Here is a 21,775-nt window from a genome sequence, read left to right as displayed (position 1 = left end):
AAGGAATAACAAACAGTTGGAACCTTACTTCAAAGGGAAAAGGGAAAGTGAAGTTTTTTTTTTTTTTTTTTTTTTTTTTTTTTTTCAAGGGCACATTAAAAAAAAAAAGACTTTTCTTGGATTTCTCTTTTCCAATTTGGTTTTCATCTTTGTACGCTTGTCAGTTGTCACTCTAACATTGTAGTACCAGGAATGCATGCCACAAGTTGCTATTAATTTTCCTAGTAATTAATAGCATTAATTCTTGGCTTTCAATGCACATTGAGTGAAGTTGATAGCCAGGGACGGAGCTAGAAATTTTTGTTTGGGGGGGCCAATTTGTGTTACTAATTTGTTGTCTATACAAACTTCCATACATATACACAAACACATACATCTATACACATACACACACACAATTTAGTATCTTTCATAGTAAAATCCTTAAAATTAAATGTTTTATAGAGTTAAATTCATCTTTCACCATATTCTATAGTGAAATCCTTAAAATTTTCATTTTCAATATAAGTTACTTGATGGTCTACCATTTTTAATATAAGTGTTCAGACATGAACGATCCAAAACTTTAAAAGATACGAGAACACATTTTACAAACAAAAAAATGAATTTGAGAAAAAATACATTTTTTATAACTACTATGACCAATTGGACAAATTTTCTTAAGAAAATTATTGGACTAACTCAAATAATTGGGGGGCCAAGTCCTATTTTTGGGGGCTATCAAAAATTTGGGGGGGGCCGCCCCACCCTAACATGTAGCTCCAACAATTAACTTACATTGCATTTTATCAGAGTCCTATTATTTCAGCTGTCTGTTTGCTAATGCCCTGCTTGCTTCACGCAAGTGCAAATGGTGAATGGTCCTCTGTTTGGCCAGCTGGAAAGGGTTTTGCCCATAATTTATCTGCAATAGGTGCAGATGGGAATCAACTATTGTGAATGGGGTCCAAAGGATGCTATAATACATCATTATTCAACAAGAGAGAAGGAAGTTCATCATGCTACTCAAATTCCAATGAAAAAAGATTTCTTGAGGTGGTTGATATGGAAGAATTTCCATGCAAATAGTATGTTGTCGCCTTTTAGTTTCTACTACTTGAAGGAAAGTCAAATAGAGAATTTAAAGGATGATTCTTATTATAGAAAATGAAGCTAATTGATGGTCGGAGTGTCATCTAACAAAGTAGATGGAGTTTCAAAGCCCTTAATTTATTATTAGTATTGTGGTCAGCACTTGATTAGAAGAGGATTAGCACTTGTAATGACATAATTACATTGGAAGCACACGATATCAATGTGCAAGAAAAGAAAGAGAGAGAGAGAGAGAGAGAGAGAGAATCCAAAGTTCTATCAATTTTGAAAACTCTCTAGAATTCTTTTCTGGTCTAACTTTTTACCTATTCTTACGGCTACCTTTCTTTTTATTTGTAGAGCAAAAACGAGTGCAAAAAGCCTAAAACCACGATAAACTGCTTTTTTGAAGCCTTTTTTCTTTTTTCTTCTTTTGGGTCCCAAAGCCTTTGAAAAAAAAATCCTCACCCTTTGAAGCAAAGTTCAACTCATATACCAAACAGAGGTCAAGTCAGAATTATTTAAGGGACAAGTAAAATATATTGGGTTTAGCTTTTGACAAATTCCATGATATTTTTGTTTGAGTTGTAAAAGTCAAATCACAAGTACATGATCAAGTGTTCAAGAATCATCTCAAGAGAAAGAAGTCTTTGGAATATTGACTCGCCTTCAATTGAGGCTTGATCAATTGAGACTAGTCTCTTGACACGGAAATTCTCTATGCAAACCGTGAGTAAATAAGCAAATATAGAAGATATTCTACAATGTTGTCACTATCATATATAGTATAGATTAAGGTTGAAGCAATAGAGTCATCCCGATGCTATTGCAATGATATCTCCTAGCTAGGTGGTCCTTTGTGTCACAGACTTGATTAGTAGAAGAATTTTAGTTTAGAAGAGTCCAAGCAACTTGGAACAAAAAGTGGGATAGCGTTTGTAAGTTTTTTTTACGTGGAAGAGACTAGGGATATGAGTATATCTCAATTGTAAACTTCAGTACTAAATAGAGAAAATCTTCTTGGGTTAGGATTATCCCTCGTAGTGATTTTTTTTTTCTTGTAATTATGTTCATAGGTTTTTTCCACTTCGTCAAACAATAAGTTGTGTTATTTGCTTTCTTTCTTTATAATTTATATTTGAATGTGGTAATTAATTGATAATCAAATTGATTTACATAATTGGTTAATTTGTTAAAGCTGATTAATTCAACGTAAAATCTACCAAGGGCCTAAATAATTCTTTTCAATTGGTATTAGAGCATGAGTACACTCTAAATATAGGATTAATTTCTTAGCATGATTATTAAATATCTATTTGTCATGAATAAACTTATGTGTCACAAAATACATAAACATGATGACTTAATTCAAGATCACTCTAATGAAGATGATAGCCTTTTAACTATAATTAGTAAACTCCTAAGGGATTAATATCAAAAAAATTACTAAAAATCCCAAGAAAAATTAAATAAGGTCAAACTTTGAAATAATATTGATTGTTAACTTAAATGTGGCCAACAAGCTGAATGAAACTTACGCAAAACATTATTGTTTAAGTACAAACCAGATTTCTCTTGCTTGAGGTATGATTAGAAACTACTCAAGAACAATTATTTGACTTCAATAAAGATGATATGGGATAATGGGTTTGATAATGCCTAACTTAATAGAACTTTTCAAAGAATGCATTAGTTGACGAAAAAAATGAGAAAATTCAAGTGCACAAATAATCGAACAAGCTAAATGTAAAATATTAGAACTCACTTGATTAAATAAGAATGCAAGTACAAGGGAGATTAAAAGTCTAAATTAACAAGCTTAATGACCACTTGCCTACATTGGTTAATTAGCCTACATTGATGGATAGGACTCTCTTGATAGAGATCTAAAATTTTTTATTTGTCTTGGATGTTGGATTGTAAAGGAGTGTTTTCTTGTAGAATCAAGTCTTCAATTAATTTGTAGGCAATAGATGTTAGTTATTTCCTGCCAATAACTACCTCACAAATCAAGGGAGTGGGGGTTATTTGTAGTAAATAACTTGCATACTTCTCTTGTATTGAAAAAGTGGCATCCTTTGTTTTACATATGGCATAATTAAGTATAAAAATGCATTTTCATATAAACACCCACTACTGATTAATGGGCCCTCCACTTTTTGTCAACCGCTCACAATAACACAAGTCAGCATGTTGTGAAATCGGCTGTGAGAATGGGTGTGTCCATAGGCGAACAATATAAGATTAATATTTTGAAAATCCATATGTCTAATTACACTTTCGCTTTATTCTTCACAAGCATGCCAAATTTCATATTAATAAGACGTAATTTATTATTTGTCCCATAAATTCAGGTTTTGTTGATAATTTTTATGGTATATTATAATACTAGTCAATAACAAGTGCAAAGTACATAAAAATTTAATGAAATATAATTTTATCTATAAAAAGAAATTGATTTTCTCTCTCTTTTATTTATTTTTTTATAAATATGAAATCTAATAATTATGATAATTACTAACAGATATTTATTATGACTGTACGTTTGTATATGGAATATTAAATATGAAATTTAATAATTATTGTAGTTATTAATAGGTATTTCATTTGATTATTGTGTTTGTAAATGGAAATAAAAAATTTATATTGGTATTTATTTATAGTAGATATTTACTATAATTTTGTTTGCTTATGGAACCATCTTGATGCGAGATGCGGAAGTATCAAGAAATAGAACACGTCTACTTCTAGAAAACAAAAAACAAAACATGTTTGTTTTTAAAAATAACCTTGAATCCACGAAGGTTTCTTGAATCCACAAGGAAAAATGGTTCTAGAATCCACCAAAGAAACAATAGACAAAAGTCTGAATTTTTATTAATTGAATAATTCTTAAAAAAATGTGTACAGACTTAGAGGCTTATTAAAGGGCTACATAAAACTTGACAGACCAAAAAATATATTCTAAAATAACTTCTAATTGATACCTAACCATAACAAGAACCAAATTTGACCCAAAAAATATTAAAAGCACCTAAAAACAAGGAAATAATAACCCTAAACCTAAAATAACGAAAATTACAAATTAAATACTAAAATTAATAAATTACAATAATTAAATTGTAGATTATGTCCTACTTCACATCTTCTATAAATATGATGTGACAAGATTCTAATTAAGGGTTTTCTTTTTTTCAATTTTTTTGTATACAATTTTGTTTTTTTAGATTCAATAGAATTTCAATGTATTGATTCGATTGAACTAACTAAAACTTACAAAATGAAGGATTTTTTTTTTTTAACAATAAATTAAGGGTTTAAATATAGAATAGAACTTAATCCCACTAAAAATGTATATATCTATACTATATATAAGAGGATTCCCCTCTTTAAACTGGACTTTTATATGGTTCAAAAATACCTTCATGATTAAAAAAGAAATTACAGTTACTACGTATCTTTAAAATTTATCTTTTTTATTTGTTTGAAAAATAAAATAAAAAATATTTTCAAATTATAATAAATGCAAATTATTAACCTTTACCCAAAAAAAAAAAATAGAAGAACCCCTGAGAATGCGCGACGTGCATGCTTAGAGGCTAGTATGTATGTGTGTGTATACATATATATATATATATATATAAATGCTATGTCCATAATACTTTCACAGCAAATTCTAAGTAGTGGATTATTACAAGTTGTTATTAGTGAAATAAAATAATAATAATTTTAGTGGTATGTTCAAATTAGAACCAATAACACTAAATCACCTATGATTTATTGTAAAAATATTGTGCATATAACACTTCTCTTGTATGTGCTTTTGTATTAGAACACGTTGCCCTTTCCCTTGTGTGTGTTTGTTTCTTAAAAATAAAAAAATAAAAAATAAAAAAAATAAAAAATAAAAAAAACACTTCTCTTGTATTTATGTTTTTTTTTTTTTTTTTTTTGCTGAGGTGTATTTATATTTATATACATGTATAATTTTTTATTTTTTTTATAACCATTTATATACATGTATAAAGAAGTGGGTTTCATATGTAGTATCATCAACTTTGAAAGAAACAAACATGTGATGTGCCAAATACTCAATGCATGCAAGTAGAAAACTGAAATTCCATTTTAGTAGAAGATAGTCAAAACTTAACCTTTTTAAGGTCACGTGTTTTCTGGGTCTAGTCAAAGGAATTACTGGTGGTGATGCAATCATTCGCTAGCTTGATAAAGTTTTGCTGACAAAGATAGTTAGTTTCTCTCTTTGATTCTCTTTCCACTCTTTTCTCTGTTTTCTTAAGAGGAATATTCTTTTTGAGGTTGGTGTTTGGTTTGGGAGGGAAATGCCTAATAAGAAGAGCTTTTGTTAATTTGTTGTAAAACCGAGTTGTTGAGGAGAGGCTATTTTCGGTGTCAACACAGCAAACTCAAACCCAAAGCCAGCCAGTGCCACGCAAAAACTGCATTTCTGTTTGTATTGCAACCAACCATTTTTTTGAACTATTAGTGCCAAATTTATGTTGAGTAGAGACCCTTTTCAGGGTCTCTTCTTGCTTGCTTTCTTGTTGACAACAAACAAAGAAAACAAGGTATGATCTTAAATCCCATTTGTCTTATTATAATGTCTTTTGTTAGCACTTGAGAAATGTTTTTGTTTCAGTTTTGCTTTTGCATGTGTTAGTTGATGGAAATGCATGATTTTTATTTTTTTATTTTTTATTTTTTGAATTTTCTACCAAAATGGGCATATATTATTGAAGCAAATTGTAAATGGGTTAGTGTCTGTTTTGATCATGAATGAATGGTTGATGACATATCGGGCTTTTGATGAGGAACTATGATCTTTGTTCCCATTGTCTTATTAAAATGTCTTTTGTTAGCCCTTGAGAAATGGGTTTGTTTTAGTTTTGCTTATGGATGTGTTAATTGATGGAAATGCATGATTTTATTTTTATTTTTTTTAATTTGAACTTTCTCTCAAAATGGACAATATTGAAGCAAATTGTAAATGGGCTAGTGTCTGTTTTGATCAAAAGTGAATGGATAAGGAATTGAATAGATAAAATGATATCTTTTTAATTGAAATGGTGAATGTATAAACTTTTGCATATAATGAAATGATGATTGTATAAGGGGTTGCTACAGTTCGAAATTTTCAGTATCAGTTTTATTATGGCTACCAATTTACATATCATTTCACAAGATTATCAATTTGTGGAAAAGATTATGAATGGCAAATATATATATATATATATATATATATTTCTCTGGGATTTTCAAACGCATTGTAAATGTATGAATTTATTGCCATTCAAGAATTTGTTTTATTGAATTAAAGGACTTACTTGTCCATTTATCTCTCTTCTCTGATTCCAAGTTTAAAATGGTTTTCTTGTTTTTGCTCAAGGATTCATTTGACTAGAGCAGAAGAATCCCTTTCTATCTAATGATATTGGATGGTGAGTAGGTTGTTTATTCTTTTGTCCCCTGATTTTGATTATACTTTTTCCTAAAGCTTTACAGGTTCTGCACAGGGACTCAAAATATCTGAAATGGATCCTCGGGGGCAGACTACTCACGGTAATTGTTATGATAATATAGTTTTGTACTTTTCTTCTCCCTTTAAAAAAAATTAAAAAAAAAAAATTATAATAAGGTGTTGTGTTGTTTCACTGGTAATTGTGTATTTAAATCTTGGAATTAGAAGCCTTCAAACTAAGTTCTGAAAATATTTCTCACCCTTGAAAGAAAAATTAAGCTAGTGTTTGGATATGAATGGAAGTAATGAATTGGTTGATTGCATAGATATTTCAGAAATACAGACAAACACACAGGCACATGCACACCCACTGGTAAAACCACAGGGCTTCCTTTCTGACCACAGTTTTTGAGGTTGGATGTGAAGTTCTTACTTGTATCCAGAAAAAGAAAAGATAGAATGGTAAAAATAACTCTGATGAAAGCTAACAAGCCCTTAAATTAAATTTATGGCAGAATCAGATTAGTTAATCTAAACCTTTTGAAAACATAGCAAACTTGTTCAGTGTAAATGATGTATGGATCAGTCAATCAACATTTTCAAGTATTCATGCAATCTATCAGAAAAGTCTTTATAAAATTTTGTTGCAAGGAAGCTTTTGTATGTGTGTGTGTGTATATATATATATTTTATAAAAATTTTAATAGGACTTTTAGGGATATGTCAGAAAATTTCCTTTGTTCATGTTTTAGCTCAGGCTAAAAATCTAAAGAAGATTTTGAAGCTCAAGATAATCTCTACTTAATATGCGACCTTTGTGAGCACCTTGATTTGAATTTTTGTGAAATATTATAATGTAAAAAAGTAATTTAAAAAGTTTGAAGGACTGTGTAGTGCTTCTGCTCCCTCTTTCATTCTCCCACCTTTCCCTCTCTAATGAAATTCTCATATGCTGCAGGGTTGTGAGTTTGCCAGTTATAGTAAATAATGGCCGAGGAGAGCACTGAGACTCCACTGACTCCTGAAAAAACTGAGGCTGAACGTGGCTGTGAAAGGAGGAGGAATTCTACTGGGAGGTTGGATAACCCAATTGGTGACATAAAGATTCGTTCCCGTTATCTCTGTGCTTCAACAGGTTCCTGCCATGATGCTTGCAAATATGGAACAAAACCTGCATTAAAGCCGTGGAGTTCATTTCCGAAGAGGGTAACAACTTTGGAAGGTGAAATCCAGTCTCCTGAAAAGGCTGCTACTTCAATTGAGGGGAAGAAGAAATCAGCAATTGGTCGTAGGCCTTCTTTAGATTCCAAAGTGCAGAAACCTAGTAATCCTGTTGTCATCAAGGGAGAAGTCTCCTCATCAACAAAAAAGGAGACTGCCACTTTAGAAAAGGTTCCAACATCCTCCAAGGAAATAGATGTTTCTATAGAAAATGCTAGCAATCAAAAGCCAAAGCATAGGAAATCAAAGTCATATTCTCACCCAGTGGATTGGAGTTTCAGCTTTCAAAGAAACAACGAAATCAGAATAAGCAAGGAACCACAAGGAGATTCAGCCAGCTCAAGAAAAAGCAAAATCTTAAGCAACGAGTTGAGCACCTCCAAAATTGGTGAGAAAAAGGCTTCAATTCCACACACCGTTAACTTGTTTCCCAAACATTCTGTCAAGGGAGTTTCAAACATGAAGACCAAGATCGAAAACAGTGTAACAAAGGTCAAACCCAACCAACCCAGCGATGTTCCTGAGAAGACTTTGTACGTCATTGAAGCAGGTACAGAGAACAAAACTGTGGAACCCTCTCAAAGTAGTGTTTCCTCATCTCCATCCTCTGTGGACAAAAGCCTGAAGCAAGCTCAAAAGGGTATCCTTAGCTCACAATTGCCTTATTCTTATAAGAAAAATAACTTGAGACACACTGGAACTGGATCTGATGCCAACAAATTACGTGTATCCCCTTCTCCTTCCTTTGGGAAAAAAAGCTTGACACACACACAATATGGAACTCATAGAGCTAAATCATCCTCGTCTCCATCCTCGTCTTCCCATAGCAAAGAAAATGGTGCCAAGATAACTGGAAGTGAGGACCAAAAGTTGGAATTCAGGAGTAGTTCTGGAAGGGATGGAATGGTTAGCTCAGAAGTTAAAGGTTCCCCAGCTCAAAATCTGAAATTTAGGAGAGGAAAGGTGGTTGAACTTCAATCTGAGAACAGTAATTCAAGGAGACTCAAATTTAAGCGAGTAAGATCAGTTGGTGAGATCCAATATGGTAAAGATCATACCAGAAATTGGAGCAAGGAAGTTGATGATGGTAAATTGGAGAAAGATTTTGAGAGAGACCAAAATCTGGAGGGTACAAGAAGGAGAAACTCAAAGAGCAAGGAAGTTGGTGACAGTGAGGATGGTACTGAAATCAAGTCTGAAGAAGTTGTTCTCAGACACCAAAATGTGGAAGAAAAGAAAGATACCCAAAGTCTGTATAATAATGTGATTGAAGAGACTGCAAGTAAGCTGGTTATGGCCAGGAAGAGTAAGGTCAAGGCTTTGGTTGGTGCTTTTGAAACTGTTATATCTCTTCAGGATACCTGCACTCAGTCCTCAGTTAATGGAGAGATATCTGATTGAGGAAGGTATTTCAGAGATAGAAGCTTCTTCTATTGCATGTCCTGCTACTTATTGGTTTGATCAAGAGTAATATACCCTCTTTGTTTCATATTGTTCTGCTTGTGTCGGATTTTTTATTCTTCCTTTTGAAACCTTAGGTGCGTGGTAGATTTGTGATTGAATGTAGACTATCGTGCTTAAACGAGGTTAAGTATCTCTTAATGATCTGCATTATTACTTCTTCCCTTCATTTGTGGGAATGACTCTTGTATCCTGGCAAAGTTAGTCAGTTATTCCTGCTTCTATTCAATCAGAATTTCTTTGTCTCTTACTACGGCTTTTGAGTGGAGTTTGTAGTGTGCCTTTCTATTAGAATCTTATTTTCTCTCTCTTGTATGTGTGCGTGTTTCTCAAAAAACAAAATTGTGTATCTGTTATATAAATTGTTCCATGTTATATTCAATCTCTGACAATCTTACTCTGTTCTATACAGGCATCATAAATCATGGCTTTGGTTCGTCCAAGTTAAAGGCATTGAAAGAAAAATTAGCATGAGCACCCCAGCATTTGGCACGTTGCCATGAATCTGGAATATTCAAATAGGTGTCATAGACATAAGAGTTGGATGTTTTCAATTCTAGCTGTAAGTGTTCTTGCTTTCTGTAGTTAGGTGGCTACAAGAAGACTTATAAGTGGCTTATATAAATAAAAAGGTTCCAAACTGAAGTGAAAAATAATTGGGTAGGAAATTTATGCTAAGAACAAGTTAAAAGTCTTAAGCTGTTCAAAATCTAGCCTTTGACAAGGTAAAAACAGACATAGACATAGTTGTGTGGTGGAATTACAGATATGATAATAATGGTAGTAACTTAAGCAGTCCTCTTTTAAAATCCATATTTACATCCCATATATCTATGATTCTATGTGCTTCACATATATCCTTTAACTCCTTCGTTTCAACATGTTGTCAAAGTTTCCTCATCTTCTACACGTCCTATTTTCATCTTTAAAATTTAAGAAAGTTATATTTTCATCCATGAAGATTTAGAGTGTCACTCATTTTGTCTTTATATTCACTTTTGTTAACAGCGTATTTGATAAAAATATATATCTTCAGGGACAAAAATAGAACCTAAAATATAATTTATATTTTAGGTTCTATTATTTTCCCTGAATAGTGAAATATCAATCAGATTTTATTTTATCCCTAAAACTTAATAGGAGTGAACCCCCTGACCTAGTAAAAAAAAATTTATAAAAAATATATATTTTGATCCCCAAAAATAAAATTTTGAATACTCTGACCCTAAATTTTTTTAAGCTCAATTGAAATAAGTTTGATTATTAACATTTTAATACTACTTTCACAATATTTTCACAATATAGATTAAATGACGAATTATAGCTGATTTTTATTTGGACTCGCAACTGGCTTCACTTTTTTACTTACAATTAATAACTAACCAACTAAATTTTGTTGTGAAAGTGAACATTGTGCAAAATCCCCTAGAATGGTTTGTAATAAGGTGGCTAGAAGGGTTTTAGATGGGAGAAACCCAACCATGGGTGGGTTAGACTCAATTCAGATGGATCTTCTCTGGGTAACCATGGGCCTGGGCCTGCAAGCAGTGGAGATCTCATTAGAAATGAAACGGGCGAGTGGATTAGCAGATATGCAAGAAAATATGAGTTACAACCAGCTTTATAGCTGAGCTGTAGAGCCTTAGAGAAAGACTTTTTCAATGTCATAACACATAACTTCCATATACCTGCTGCAAAAATAGAAATATATGTGAAAGCTATAGTTGATCTGCTGGACAATCCGAACTATGCTAACAATGTTGTCTCTCCTTTGGTGGATGATTGCAGGTACTTAATTTCCCAAAATCCCCGAGTCCGGATCAAGCATTGCTTTCAGGAAGCCAATAGGTGATGCATTAGCAAGACGGGGAACAAATCGAGTTAATGATTTCATTTTCTTTAATAGTCCACCTGTGAACATTCTAGAGATTCTAAACTCTGATGTTAATGGTTTGTATTTAATCAAGCTTTGTCCTGAACCGGTTTTAGCTCTTTAACTTTCTTAATATCTGATGTTTACCAAAAAAATAAACTCTTAAAATATTTTATTTTATATGGAAAATAAATGTTTCAAATTTTGCTGCATGCATTAAAAAAAATAAAAAAATAAAAAACCTTCTCTCGAGAACTCTAGCTTACTAGCTTGTTTTCACATTAACAGTAGAATAAAGTTGTTTTTCCCTACACTTTTCTTCTTCATCAGCAAAAAAATTACACCACCAGTACAACCAACATATCTTTTTATATCTGTAATTCTTTCCTCATTCTCTTTATCTCTCTCTTACACCACCAATGCAACTAACATATTTTTCTATATCTGTAATTATTTTCTTGTTTTCTTTATCTCTCTTTCTCCTTTCTATATTTTCTTAGTTTTTTTTTTCCCCTAATCAAGTAGTTTGATAAGTGCTAGAAAAATTTCCAAGTTCAAGAAATCTTTTACTGTTTGTTCAAATTTCAAGAGAGTAACTACATATATGGTTAAAAAGACACTTTAAAAAGTAAAAACTTATATTATTTAGTATTTCTTTTCTTTTCTTAGTTTCAAGTTTACTCCTAGTTTGACAAAAATGTATGATTAGTTATTTAATTCTATTTGTTCATGCATTCAACGGTTGTTGTTTTACCCGTCTTTAAACTATTAATAATTTTTTTTAACTATTGTATAATATAGTTGTATTGTATATTGAATATTGAATTGTATTTTGAATACTATTTTAGATTATTTTATATGTATATATATATATAATATGGAATTGTATTTGGAATTGTATTTTAAATTATTATTATTATTATATATATATGTGGGTACATGAGCACCTCACACCGTTTGGGATTTGTCCGCTTTGGGGAGCCAGTCCCTCACGGTTTTGTCCTCGTCCCCGAGTGTGGTTGGGGGATTTTTGCCATGTGTAGTAGTGGTACACTCTTGGTTGCTCCAGAAGCTTATAAGCCTTGAGTGGGAGGGTTCTCTAACCGATGTGGGACAAAGGTGAGCTTAGGTGTCAATCACTTCATGGCAAAAATCCCCCAACCACACTCGGGGACGAGGACAAAACCGTGAGGGACTGGCTCCCCAAAGCGGACAAATCCCAAACGGTGTGAGGTGCTCATGTACCCACAATATATATTATGGAAGTTGTATGTATAAAAAAGAAAAATTAATCTTTTTATTTTTTACTGACAAATTATGTATAGGGATAATTAATGAGGATTTTTCGTGCTGGCCAACATACAAAGAAAACAAAGAAAAAAGGTTTAGTAGTTGAATACGATTTGGCAATTCATAGCTTCAGCTTCATCTAAACTTCCAGTGTTTTTCTGGTAACTTCCTTCTAGTAATTCAGGAAAAAAAAAATGATTATGATCGTTGAAAATTTGAAATAACACTCACATAAAATTATATTTTATGAATTTATTTTGGGTATATATATATATATATATATATGTATATATGTAAGGATAAGGGCCCTAAATTATATATTGGGCCTTGGGCCTTGGTCGAGGACGTTGGTTGGTCTGAGGACAAATAAACAGTAGTGAGGTTGTTAAGCTTAAAGTCCCATAAGTATGTTGCAAATGGAAAAGTTGGGAGAGGTGGTCCAAGAAGGAGTATCTCTTCGAATAAACGAAGTATAGACCAAATGTATATCCTATCGTTCAAAGTGGCCTTCTAGGAAATTCCACTAATAGGGACATGAATTATGAACGTACAGGAATGATGGAAGCTCAAAAATATCTAAGAGAAAGCTGCTACCACCGTAGTGAATGCTTTGGCCGCATTAATGAGGAAGTGATCTCTGGACAATATTTTTCAACCTTACAGCTATCCCTGAAGACTTCAGAAAGGTGCTGATGGGACAAGGATCAACATGAGCGATCTACTGTCCACATGTAAGGTGAAAATAAGGAAAGAAGGTGGCAGAAAAAGAGAGAGAGAAAGCACTGTAGTAATCAAAAATTGTATTTGTAACCTGAACAATTGATTTATATAAGAACTGACATTCTCGGATTATGCCGAAAGCGAATTTATTTAGAAAAATCCTTCCAGCTCTTGCTTGATTGTCTTTTAAATCCCTTCTAACCGTTGTTCAACTTATTAAGGCCTAATTTTCTGATCCACTCTCTACAAATTCATTGTACTGGGCTCGTTGGACCAATATCCATTTACACTTTGGGCTTGGGCTCCAAACCATGTTCTTACAATATATATATATATATATATATCTTTTTTAAATGAACTAATTATATATTATTTCATCATAGACTTGTAATATAAGTAGAAAACTTTATTTGTACGCCAAGTATAATTGATCTTGAACCTTTCAGTCCTTAATTAACTTGAATTGAGCAGTTGAGCTAATATTATAGAATATTCATATTATTTTGCACATGAGCTAATATTATAGAATATTCATTATTTTGCACATTCAAACGTCATGTAAAAAAAATAAATAAATAAATAATTAATTGGTATCTTAGCTTTGTGACAAGAAAAATCATCATGGTGTAGAAGTTATAGATTTAAGTTCTACCGTATTTAAGAAAAAAAAATCTATTCTTAATATTTGTTGACAAATATACAAAAATATAGGAGTTGTAGAATAGCATTAAACTGGGACACTGATTTTATTATACGCGGAAAACTTGGTCCAAGAGTGAGATCGATTCCTTTTAGCCAGGAAACTCTCTCACTCTTAATATAAAAATGAAAAGAAGAATGTGACATGAACCCATAACAATAATTTTTTTTTTTTTTAAAATCATAGAATCTAGTTGCTTCTCTAATTGAACTTGATTGTTTTGAATTTAATTTTCTTTAAAAATATATATATAACGCTATTTATGTTTTATGGGTCAATGTATTTTATGAGTCAATGCAATCAAGTGTTTTTTTTAAAATATATTAAGTGTTTGAATTTAATTAAAAAACCTAATATAGTATACCTAAGTTTCACTCAAATTTAATTAAAAATATATGTTTCTATCAATTGTCATAGTCACACTGTATGAACATATATATAACATAAGAACTTAATCAATGAAAGAAAAGAAAAAAAAAATCATATTAATTGCCAAATGTTGTGCAAGACTTCTACATATATTGTAATCCAATAAATAATAAATAAATAAAAAACTTCTAACTCCACTAAGAATGACCCAATTGAAAACCTCATGCCTTTGTTGTTACTGTTGTTGTTGACCTTGTGGTTGTTGTTGTTGTTGTTGTTCTCTACCATCATCAATGGCATTGGCACTAGGGTTATTCCTAATCCACGTTGAAAGAAAAGAATAATCAGCTCGCAAAAGCTCATAATGTAATTTAACTTCACGTTGTTTATGTTGCTCTCTAGAAAGTCGAAGCAGTTGTTCATATTGTTGCATGAGTCCACCATAATATTCTTCCGCTGATTGGTTCATGTGATAGATTCGACCAATCTTCTGTTGTTGCTGCTGCTCTGAGTGATCATCATCAGCCTTCTTCATCTTTTTTATCTCAGAGCTTTCCTTAGAGTTTGAGTCTTCCATATTCAACAATGCCTTTTCACACACACAACTCACGTATATATATATATATATATATATATATAGTATTCTTTGCAGTTTATATTAAACAAGACTTATAGTATAATGCTAACTCTGTAACAATAAATCTTATATAGATAAGATTATAAAAGTTTAATCTCATTAATTAATAATTACAGAATTTACGTTTTTCAACTTGAACTAGACTCTAGAAATATTAAGTCAGTGTAGTGTGTCATCTATATATATATATATATAACTGAAGCCTTTGAAACTCCCACAATTTTCCACATCATCATTTTAATTTAAAAAATTTTTAATTTTTAAAACTAAATAGTGAGAGAGTCCTAACAGAAATCTCATTTATATATATATATATATATATAAGAGACAAAATCTTTAAAAACCCTAAAGCAATCTTCTTTGTCCGTCTCCACTAAGAGAGAAAACCCTAAGCTTCAATTTCTTTGGTACGCTTGCTATTGCTTTTTCTTTTTTTTGTGAATTAGTTTTTTTTGCTTTTGTTTTTTATGGAGTAGTACTTCACAATATATAGTATAACTACAAGTATTGTAGTAAGTTTGCTAACTTTTTGTGTGGTTTAAAGATGCTATATTCTATATTATTTTAGATTATATAACCTTAAGCTTTACCTTATGGAGACGTATGTACAAGTTTTCAATTCCTTTTGTGTGGATATTTTTTCACAGCTGTGGAGTAAGGTATATGCACTATATGTTATCTTATGTTTTCTCTTATGGTGTCCTGCTTATTTGTTTATTAATTAAAGATTATGTTGGAAGCCTATATTATTTGCACCTTCAAAGTGTTCGACAATGTTTGAACCAAATTTTTCATCAATTAGGAAGAATTGGATTAAAAAAACTTAGAAAAGCTTTCCATCCTTATTGAAATTGTCTCGCAATAATGACTTTTTTTTTTTTTTAAATAATTTGTAGGTTTTGAATGTTTTGATTTTTAATTTTATTATCTTTTGAAAGTTTGACTATCTAAATTTTTGGGTTCAATTTTTTGCAATATTTGAAACAGTTTAGCAAATTTCAACTGTTATAACTATGGATTATTCTCTTGAAGGTAACCTATCTTTCTCTTATATTTCTCTATTTGGTAGTCATATATATTTTGTTTTGTTTCAATAATTTCTAGGCAGTGCCAGTAAATTTTCTGATTTTTTTTTCCCCTTTCAAACGTTTTAACATCAGAACTTTTTAGTTATTTTTTTTTCAATATCTAAATTTGGCTTATTCATCAAATTGTAACTCAAAAAGATAGGAGCAATTCACGCAATAGTATAGTTTCATAATCAATTTAAAATTTTATAAAATTATTTTAGTCTATTATAAATAGGTAAGTTCCCGTGCGTTACACGGGTTTCCGACTAGTTAATATTAACATCCTAATAATGTTTTTTTTTTCAACCAAGACTCCATAGAAGACTAGAACCCCACGTTTATAATCATTTTGAAAAATTAGAATATTTTTACTGTTCATGTACCCTCCTCGTTATTTTGGCATTGGCACTAGGTTTCCAATTCCCCCACGAATTAGTGGGTTTCAGTTAGCTCAACTGGTAAAGTCTCTGATGGTTGTATAAGAGATCTGGGGTTCAATCCCCGCCTACATCAAAACTGATTGGTGTCTTGATCTGATAATAAAGAGCTATTATCAGAAGCGAACACCATAGGTTGAAACTCTCTCTCAAAAAAAATTCTCCCACGAATTATCAACTATGATAATATTGCTCTCTAGGATAGGAGAAGATATTTGGTATTAAATGCTACTATGTAAGCGGTATCAAAATCTAATAAGTATGAAACATATCAGCAAAAAATAACTAACCCACTAACAATTAAAAGACATGTGTCAGCAAGTAGTTATTTTTTTACACATGTCTCTCATTTATTGGGTTTTATTACGAATGACATAGTATTATATAATACAAAATACTTTTTCCTAGAACAGGGATGGCTCAAGCCATTTATTAGGCAATGGTTTAATGCGATCTCAAATAGAAAAGACACCTTAAAATATAATATATTTATTTGTCTTATAGTATTGAAAATACTATAATAAAAATGTAAGACCTCTCACTTAGGGAAAAAAATTTATAAAAAAGAAAAAAGACATCTTCTATTGGATGATAGAATGTCTTGTCTATTTGTCATAGGATGTAAAAAAAATTAATTAAGGACCAAAAATTTAAGAAAATAAAATTGTTTTTAAAATATTATACTCTTTTTTAAATATTCAACATTTTATTAATACATTTTACTATATTTTTAGTAGTTTAAGAGTGTACAAATTTTCAACCTCCCAAAAATTTCACTCCTCCTTTCTCACTCTATCAAGATTAATATTAGAATTAATAATTCTCAAGACAAATTCATTATTGAGATCAATTGTTCAATAACTGAAATCAAACATTATTAAGAGGGATAGTGACCATTTAAAATATAATATTTGTTCTGATATTGATTGTCTCAATATTCTTAGAATTAAAAGTTTTAAAATACGTTTTATAAATATATGAAAATAGTCCAACTAATGTATTAAATTATATAAAAATTTTGGATTTTTATTTTCTAATCTGCTTATAAAATATTAAGTAATAATACATTTTACATTTGCATCTAACCCCAAAACGTGTCGAGTTTGCCCTAGACTAAGACCTATTTTTGGGATTGTGAATTTAAGTAAGTGTTGAAAAGAATATGTTTGAAACTCAATTGAGGTTAATTTTCAATAGAAATGACACTATTTAGAATTTACAAATTTTTAAAACTTTTTATGTTATATTTAAAATACTATAGGCATATGAAAAATATTCATATTTTGCATGAAATACATTTAACATGCCAATATCATAGTTAATATTTCATGATTTTGGCAAGATCATAGTGGTCTTAGTTCAAATAAACCAATTCATTAAATGATAAAGTTAATATATATATATATATCTCAAATTGATGGCTTTGCAAAGAAGTGTTCAACGATACCACTGTTGGAATATTGGAAGAAACTAATAACTTTTATGCCTAGCTATAGAACGTTAACAAGAATGTTCTTGAAATTTTTGCATGCAATGTTCTTTCGTAGACATTGTGTGAGAAGAGCAAAACCTGTCATGCAAAATAATTAGAAATACATACAATTGTATCCAGAAGTTATGCACAAACCACTGTTATCATTGTATGAATTTTACTTCTTACATTGGTTCTGCTAAACAACAACCAAAAAAAAAAAAAAATTGCATAGACTATACGTTTAACTTTGTTTTTGTAGTTTTATTGCTACATATATCTTGTATTTAAATGATGCCATATATTTTGCTATCTTCCGCATTAACTCTTAGAGTAATGCTACAGTCACAAATTATTTTATAACATTTTTACAAACTATTGATATGACGAATTCTTATTAGTTCTAATATAAGTCCACCACTAACATCACATTTATGTTTGTTAATGATTATTTGAAAATTACTAAAGCCACAACAGCAGTTTGTAAAAATGTTGTAAAATAGTTTGTGTCTATAGCATTACTCTAACTCTTATATATCTTAATATGGGTAGTTACACCACAAAGATGATAGTATATAGAATTAAACATGTCTTCACCATATAACTATTTTAATGAATCCAATGAACATATTGTAGGAAAAAAAAAAGGGCCCAGTAAAGCGTTCAGTGTTTTATGAAAAAGTATATAGCCACAAACAATGGGACTTAATTATTGCCCATGCGGGACAAAACATTGTAGGTATTATCTATAGTTACATTTATGCATGTATATATATATATATATATATATATATTATGGAAGTTGTATATATAAAAAAGAAAAATTAATCTTTTTATTTTTTACTGACAAATTATGTATAGGGATAATTAATGAGGATTTTTCGTGCCTGGCCAACATACAAAGAAAACAAAGAAAAAAGGTTTAGTAGTTGAATACGATCTGGCAATTCATAGCTTCAGCTTCATCTAAACTTCCAGTGTTTTTCTGGTAACTTCCTTCTTGTAATTCAGGAAAAAAAAAATGATTATGATCGTTGAAAATTTGAAATAACACTCACATAAAATTATATTTTATGAATTTATTTTGGGTATATATATATATATATATATATATATGTAAGGATAAGGGCCCAAAATTATATATTGGGCCTTAGGCCTTGACCGAGAACGTTGATTGGTCCGAGGACGAATAAATAGTAGTGAGGTTGTTAAGCTTAAAGTCTCATAAGTATGTTGCAAATGGAAAGGTTGAGGGAGGTGGTCCGAGGAGAAGTATCTCTTCGGATAAATGAAGCATAGACCAAATGTATATCCTATCATTCAAAGTGGCCTTCCAGGAAATTCTACTAATAGGGACATGAATTATAAACGTACAGGAGGCTCAGAAATATCTAAGAGAAAGCCGCTACCACCGCATTGAATGCTCTGTAACTAACCCTGTGGCCGCATTAATGAAGAAGTGATCTCTGAACAGTATTTTTCAACCTTGCAGCTATCCCCAAAGACTTCGGAAATGTGCTGATAGAACAAGGATCAATATGAGCGATCTACTAACCACGTGTAAGGTGAAAATAAGGAAAGAGAGACAGTATAAATTAGAGGGAGGACCCTGAAAGAAGGTGGCAGAAAAAGAGAGAGAAAAAGCACTGTAGTAATCAAAAATTGTATTTGTAACTTGAACAATTGATTTATATAAGAACTGACCTTTTCGGATTGTGCCGAGGGCGAATTTATTTGGAAAAATCCTTCTTGCTCTTGCTTGATTGTCTTTTAAATCCCTTCTAACCGTTATTCAACTCATTATGGCCTAATTTTCTAACTCACTCTCTGAAAATTCATTGTACTAGGCTCGTTGGACCAATTTCCATTTACACTTTGAACTTGGGCTCCAAACCGTGTCCTTACAATATATATATATATAAGGTTAAACTCTAAAATAATTTTATATATATATATATATATATTTTTATATATCTTTTTTAAATGAACTAATTATATATTATTTCATCATAGACTTGTAATATAAGTAGAAAACTTTGTTTGTACGCCAAGTATAATTGATCTTGAACCTTTCAGTCCTTAATTAACTTGAATTGAGGAGTTGAGCTAATATTATAGAATATTCATATTATTTTGCACATGAGCTAATATTATAGAATATTCATTATTTTGCACATTCAAACTTCATGTAAAAAAAAATAATAATAATAATTGATATCTTAGCTTTGTGATAAGAAAAATCATAATGGTGTAGAAGTTATAGATTTAAATTCTACCGTATTTAAGAAAAAAAAAATCTATTCTTAATATTTGTTGACAAATATACAAAAATATAGGAGTTGTAGAATAGCATTAAACTGGGACACTGATTTTATTATACGCGGAAAACTAGGTCCAAGAGTGAGATCGATTCCTTTTAGCCAGGAAACTCTCTCATTCTTAATATAAAAATGAAAAGAAGAATGTGACATGAACCCATAACAAATTTTTTTAAAAATCATAGAATCTAGTTGCTTCTCTAGCTAATTGAACTTGATTATTTTGAATTTAATTTTCTTTAAAAAAAATATATAACGCTATTTATGTTTTATGGGTCAATGTATTTTATGAGTCAATGCAATCAAGTGTTTTTTTTTTTTTAATATAAATATATTAAGTGTTTGAATTTAATTAAAAAACCTAATATAGTATACCTAAGTTTCACTCAAATTTAATTAAAAATATATGTTTCTATCAATTGTCATAGTCACCCTGTATGAACATATATATAACATAAGAACTTAATTAATGAAAGAAAAGAAAAGAAAAATCATATTAATTGCCAAATGTTTTGCAAGACTTCTACATATATTGTAATCCAATAAATAATAAATAAATAAAAAACTTCTAACTCCACTAAGAATGACCCAATTGAAAACCTCATGCCTTTGTTGTTACTGTTGTTGTTGACCTTGTGGTTGTTGTTGTTGTTGTTCTCTACCATCATCAATGGCATTGGCACTAGGGTTATTCCTAATCCACGTTGAAAGAAAAGAATAATCAGCTCGCAAAAGCTCATGATGTAATTGAGCTTCACGTTGTTTATGTTGCTCTTTAGAAAGTCGAAGCAGTTGTTCATATTGTTGCATGAGTCCACCATAATATTCTTCCGCTGATTGGTTCATGTGATAGATTCGACCAATCTTCTGTTGTTGCTGCTGCTCTGAGTGATCATCATCAGCCTTCTTCATCTTTTTTATCTCAGAGCTTTCCTTAGAGTTTGAGTCTTCCATATTCAACAATGCCTTTTCACACACACAACTCACGTGTATATATATATATATATATATATATAGTATTCTTTACAGTTTATATTAAACAAGACTTATAGTATAATGCTAACTCTGTAACAATAAATCTTATATAGATAAGATTATAAAAGTTTAATCTCATTAATTAATAATTACAGAATTTACGTTTTTCAACTTGAACTAGACTCTAGAAATATTAAGTCGGTGTAGTGTGTCATTAATATTAACATCCTAATAATGTTTTTTTTTTCAACCAGGACTCCATAGAAGACTAGAACCCCACGTTTATAATCATTTTGAAAAATCAGAATATTTTTACTGTTCATGTACCCTCCTCGTTATTTTGGCATTGGCACTAGGTTTCCAATTCCCCCACGAATTATCAACTTTAAGAGAATGATAATATTGCTCTCTAGGATAGGAGAAGATATTTGGTATTAAATGTTACTATGTAAGCGGTATCAAAATCTAATAAATATGAAACATATCAGCAAAAAATAACTAACCCATTAACAATTAAAAGACATGTATCAACAAGTAGTTATTTTTTTACACATGTCTCTCATTTATTGGATTTTATTACGGATGACATAGACATCTTCTATTGGATGATAGAATGTCTTGTCTATTTGTCATAGGATGTAAAAAAATTTAAGAAAATAAAATTGTTTTTAAAATATTATACTCTT

General features: G+C 30.7%; 1 protein-coding gene across 3 annotated transcripts; it reads left to right on the top strand.

Moving 5' to 3' along the window:
• The first annotated feature begins 5,340 nt into the window (after nt 1-5,340).
• LOC126703220 (uncharacterized) lies at nt 5,341-11,237 on the top strand. 3 transcript variants are annotated; one of them, XR_007647974.1, is made up of 5 exons: nt 5,341-5,657; nt 6,584-6,648; nt 7,506-9,174; nt 9,642-9,791; nt 11,018-11,237. XR_007647974.1 is itself a non-coding variant. In XM_050402175.1 (3 exons), exon 3 carries the CDS (start codon nt 7,535-7,537, stop codon nt 9,167-9,169), a length of 1,635 nt encoding a protein of 544 aa, XP_050258132.1. In that variant the 5' UTR covers nt 5,341-5,657; nt 6,584-6,648; nt 7,506-7,534; the 3' UTR covers nt 9,170-9,547. The 3 variants fall into 3 exon arrangements, 2 of the variants coding, with proteins under 2 accessions (XP_050258132.1, XP_050258133.1); XM_050402175.1 differs by lacking the exons at nt 9,642-9,791; nt 11,018-11,237 and having other exon boundaries at nt 7,506-9,547; XM_050402176.1 differs by lacking the exons at nt 5,341-5,657; nt 9,642-9,791; nt 11,018-11,237 and adding an exon at nt 6,450-6,527 and having other exon boundaries at nt 6,603-6,648; nt 7,506-9,547.
• Nucleotides 11,238-21,775: the final 10,538 nt, after the last annotated feature.

This window comes from Quercus robur, chromosome 10 (assembly GCF_932294415.1).
Source record: "Quercus robur chromosome 10, dhQueRobu3.1, whole genome shotgun sequence".
Classification (NCBI taxonomy): Eukaryota; Viridiplantae; Streptophyta; class Magnoliopsida; order Fagales; family Fagaceae; genus Quercus; species Quercus robur.
The sequence above is the reverse complement of the archived record's forward strand: the minus strand, read 5'-3'. Positions and strand labels throughout refer to the sequence as shown.

Excerpts from the sequence above, each read along its gene's own strand:
- LOC126703220 (XM_050402175.1), top strand. The coding sequence starts at position 7,535 with ATGGCCGAGGAGAGCACTGAGACTCCACTGACTCCTGAAAAAACTGAG.